The following is a 4,893-nucleotide window of genomic DNA, read 5'->3' as shown; positions in this document are numbered from 1 at the left end:
CTTTACATTCACACATGGGACAAGCTTGTTTTTTTAATGCCTATTTTACATGTACCACTAAGCAAGGTCACAATGTGACCTGCTCAAGGTCATTTACGTTAGTGTGTGATGAACGGAATAAATTTGCAGTTTCTGGTTTATTCCTTGGCCTGGAAGCAATGCACAAGACACGTTGTTGAAATAGAGGTCAGCTTTAAGCATCCAGTGTGAACACTTGCTCCTTCCTTCCTTAAAAGAGATAAATTTATAACTTCAACAGGGGATTCTTTAAAAATGGGTTATTTCATAAGGAGGTTAAGTTTACACTTTGGAGTTGGACCAATGTGGGTTGGAAGGTGACTGTGTGACCCAGTAGCTATGTAACCTTGGCAAGTTACCTAATGTGGATAGGCCTCAGTTATTTTACTGTAAAAAGAAGATTGATGGTAAAAATAGCAGGCACTCACCGAATGCCTGTTACGTGTCAGGAAGGTATAAAACTTTACATGCATTTCAATGAACCACCCTAACAAAGCTACATGGGAAAAAGAAGTGGGGCAATTGGTGAGGATGGGCTTTGCCACAAAAGAGATGGCATGAGCTTAGATCTGAGCCAAGATTAGACCAACTCCAGAGCTGGTGCCTTTACCTCTTCCCCAGTATCTACCTCATAGGGCTGTCCGACAACTAAATAAGGTAATGAATATGGTGTGTGTTGGACAGGCCTGACTTATAAAGAACTACATCAGTATTAGGTGAACCATATGAAAATTCTCATAGTTGATCATTTTTAACCTATAGAAATGGCCATTTCATATGGTTTAACATAGAAGAAGATAATGATGACAAATTATTAATGAACAGGTCAGCCAGGCTCCACAAATATTTTGTGAAAACCAGTAAGGAATTTTCAGTTGATGCATGTTTCAAATAAGCATTGTTTTTTTCAAATGGGTCTCGGAACGCAGGTTTCCTCCCACTGCTCTTGTTGTGACCCTAGGTCGGTGCTGTGTAATGACCTGGATATGAACGAGCTCCCCCTGAACTTCCCCGCGGACACTGTAAAGCTCCGCATAGAGAAGACCGTCATCCGAACGATCCCCGCCGATGCCTTTTACTACCTGGTGGAGCTCCAGTACCTCTGGGTGACTTACAATTCTGTCTCCAGCCTTGAGGCCAGCAGCTTTTACAACCTGGGGCAGCTGCATGAGTTGCGCTTGGATGGGAATTCTCTAGCTGCCTTCCCTTGGGCATCTCTGCTGTACATGCCCCATCTAAGGATCCTGGATTTGCACAACAACCAAATAACGAGTGTGCCAAATGGGGCAGCCAAGTACCTGAAGAACCTCACCTACTTAGATTTATCAAGCAACAGACTAACCACACTGCCACCAGAATTCCTGGAGAGCTGGTCCCATGTACTTACAACACTGTCCAGAAGCCGGAAGCTTTCACCAAGAATTATTCTTGGTAAGCTCACAAGCCTCTGCTCCCCTCAGGTCCAGATAATTTGCTCAGCATATTGCTCAGTTGTGCAATCTTTTCATGTTTTTGAGTTTGGTTTCTTACTCTGTACTTGCACTTTGCATGGAATAACACTTCATCAGTTGACCTAAGTCAATTTACCCATCTATCCTGGGTAGGTATAATGTGTGTGTGTGTGTGTGTGTGTGTGTGTGTGTGTGTGTGTGTGTGTGTGTTCTGGTGTGTTGAAGTTGGGAGGAGAGTTGGCTTCATACACTCAGAGACTAATGCTGCTATTAGAGAGCGTGGAGCTGAGTGACAAAATCCACCAACCTCCGCTGGTTCTTCTGAGCACACTGATGCTCCATCCTGCCACGGTCAACCTTCTGCTCTGGTCTCTTTTCAACCCTTCATCAGCTTCTCCAGGAGGGAAGAGGGGCATCGCCATCTGTATGAGGTGGCAGCGGTTTAATTAGTTAGGAAGGATAGTAGCCAAATTTTTGTAATCTAAAAAGAAATGATGAAGACTCCAGTTATTTTACTGGCCCCAAATAGATCTCCTAATGCACATAGTCTCTTAGTTTAGTTGTGATTAGTTTTATATATTTCAATCTTGACTTTGTTTAGGTTCTAGGAATATTTGCCTTGGGTGTTTATTTTTATTTTTAATTTAAAAAATCTATATTGTTGAGATTATTACCTTGTTTCTCCCCTCCCCCCCCCACCCATTGCCTTCCTCCACCTGGATCCTGACACACATCAGGCTTTCACCATCCTATTGTCTGTGTCCATGGGTAATGAATGTATGTATTTAAGTTCCTTGGTTAATCTCTTCCCGCTCCCCCTCTCCCTTCCCTCTGAGATTCATCAGTCTGTTCCATGTTTACATGCCTCTGGTTCTATTTTATATGTCAGTTTTTTTGGTTCATTAGATTCCTTGTTCATTTATTTTTATTTTCAGATTAATTGTTGATAGATATATATTTATTGCCATTTTATTGTTCATATTTTAGAATTTTTTTTCATCTTCTTCTTAAAGAAGACCTTTTAACATTTCATGTAATATTGTTCATATTTTTAAATCTTTTTTCTTCTTCTTAAAGAAGACCCTTTGACATTTCATGTAATACTGGTTTGGTGGTGAATAACTCCTTTAGCTTTTTCTTGTCTGTGAAGTTCTTTATCAGACCTTCAATTCTAAATGATAACTTTGCTGGGTAGAGCAATCTAGGTTGTAGGCCCTTGCTATTAATCACTTTGAATATTTCTTGCCACTCTCTTATGGCCTGCAAAGTTTCTGTTGAGAAATCAGCTGACAGTTGTATGGGTGCTCCCTTGTAGATAACTAACTGCTTTTCTCTTGCTGATTTTAAGATTCTCTCTTTGTCTTTAACCTTTAGCATTTTAATTATGATATGTCTTGGTATGAGCCTCTTTGGATTCGTCTTGTTTAGGACTCTGTGCTTCCTGGCCTTGTATGTCTATTTCATTCATCAGGTAAGGGAAGTTTCCTCTTATTATTTTTTCAAGTAGATTTTCAATTTCTTGCTCCCTCTCTTCTCTTTCTGGTACCCTCATGATGTGGATGTTGATATACTTGAAGTTGCCCCAGACTCTCCTTATACTATCTTCATATTTTTGGATTCTTCTTTCTTTTTGCTCTTCTGAGTGGGGTTTTTTAATTCTTCCTAATATTTCCAAATCATTGATTTGGTTCTCAGAATCCCCTATTGAATCCCTGTAAATTATTCTTTATTTCAGTTAGTTTATGCTTAATTTCTGACTAGTCCTTTCTTGTCTTTGAAATTCTCACCAAGATCCTTGAAAGTCTCACTAAGTCCTTTGAAGTTCTCATTAAGATCCTTGAGTAACCTTATAACCTTGTTTTGAACTCTGTATCCAGTATTTTGCTTGCTTCCATTTTTTTCATTTGTGACATGTTTCTTTGTCTCTGCATTCTGGTTGCCTCCATGTTTGTTTCTATATATTAGGTAGAGCTGCTATGTATCCTGGAATTGGTAGAATGGCCTTATGTAGTAGGCATCCTATAGAGCCCAGTGGCTCAGTCTTCCCAGTCACCTGAGCTGGGCCCTCTAGGGACACCCATGTGTGGCTGTGTGCACTATTGTGTTGTAGTTGAACCTTGATTGCTATTTGGTCACTGGGAGGGATTGACCCCCAGGCCAATTAGCTATAAGGACCAGCTATGATTATAGTGCATGAGCTGCTGTGCAGGAGACACCCCTATGGAACAGGACTTGCTTCAGTGGAGCTTTGGTGCTTTCCAAGTCTGCCCCTTGAGTGGGTCAGACATGGATGTGGTAGGGTTGTAATCTGGCATAGTCTGAAGCTGACCACCAGGTGTCCTGGCTCTGGGGCCTTTCAGGAGATACAAAATCAGCTACTGCTCGTGCCTGCATGGGGCCATCTGGCACAAGCTACAGAGTGATCTGCAGATAGTTACTACTTGTGTTGGGCTTGGAGGTGCTCCAGAGAGGCCAAGCTATGAAACAAGGCAGGCTGCTTCTAGTGCTGGGTCTGGGGCCACTTACCAAGAGGTATGGGACATGCTGATGCCAGCTGCTGCTTGTTTGAGAGATTTTAGGAAAGTCTGAAGCCTGAGCAAGGATAGGCCATTCATATGGAAAAACCACTGCAAACAGCTTGGGTGAGGTGGGGTCTCAGGGAATCACCAGGTCTGGGTGAACAGTGTGGGCCAGAGACTCAGATATGGTGACAGCCTGTCAGCACTGTGGTGGGGAAGTCTCAGCAAAGGAACAATGACTTCTTCTAGCACCTTTGTCTGGGAGAAAATTGCCCCCTAGTTTTTGACCTGATGCCAGACAAATTAGTTTCTCCCTGTATGTCCCTGGATCCTTTAAGAGCTGATGGGGCTCAGAGGGAGTGAGTCCAAGTAAATCTATGCTCTGGCCCTTTAAGAGGAATGCCTGGTTCTTCAGCAGCCTCTGTTACTCAGCCACAATTCCTGCTGGTTTTTATAGCCCAAAGTTATGGGGACTTCTCTTCCTGGCATTGGAACCCTGGGCTGAGGGGTCTGGTGTGAGGCTGGGACCCCTTGCTTCTCATGAGACATCTCCACAGCCAAGATAGCCCTCTCAATTAAAAAAAAAAAAAGCCACGCTTGGGTGTGGGACCAGCTTTTTATATGCCTCTGCTCCTCTTACCAGACTCAATGTGCTTTATTCTTTAACTAGAGGCCCAGTGCACAAAATTTGTGCACCGGGGGGTGTGTGTCCCTCAGCAAAGCCTGCACCCTCTCCAATCTGGGACCCCTTGAGGGATGTCTGACTGCCCGTTTAGGCCCGATCCTGGTGGGATTTGGCCTAAATGGGCAGTCGGACATCCCTCTCACAATCCAGGACTGCTGGCTCCCAACTGCTTGCCTGCTTGCCTGCCTGATTGCCCCTAACTGCTACTGCCTGCCAGCCT

At 43.3% G+C, this 4,893-nt stretch overlaps 1 protein-coding gene across 1 annotated transcript in view; it reads left to right on the top strand.

Annotated features, from left to right (window-relative positions):
- The first annotated feature begins 929 nt into the window (after positions 1-929).
- LOC102425303 (leucine-rich repeat, immunoglobulin-like domain and transmembrane domain-containing protein 3) overlaps positions 930-4,893 on the top strand; it is a 16,153-nt gene continuing 12,189 nt past the window's right edge. The window contains 1 exon segment of the mRNA XM_023745982.1: positions 930-1,449. Within this exon segment, the coding sequence (XP_023601750.1) occupies positions 930-1,449 (520 nt within the window).

The sequence above is a fragment of the Myotis lucifugus genome, unplaced genomic scaffold (genome assembly GCF_000147115.1).
Source record: "Myotis lucifugus unplaced genomic scaffold, Myoluc2.0 scaffold_611, whole genome shotgun sequence".
In the NCBI taxonomy this organism is placed as follows: domain Eukaryota; kingdom Metazoa; phylum Chordata; class Mammalia; order Chiroptera; family Vespertilionidae; genus Myotis; species Myotis lucifugus.
Note: the sequence above shows the minus strand (reverse complement) of the source record. Positions and strands in the feature narration are given on the sequence as shown.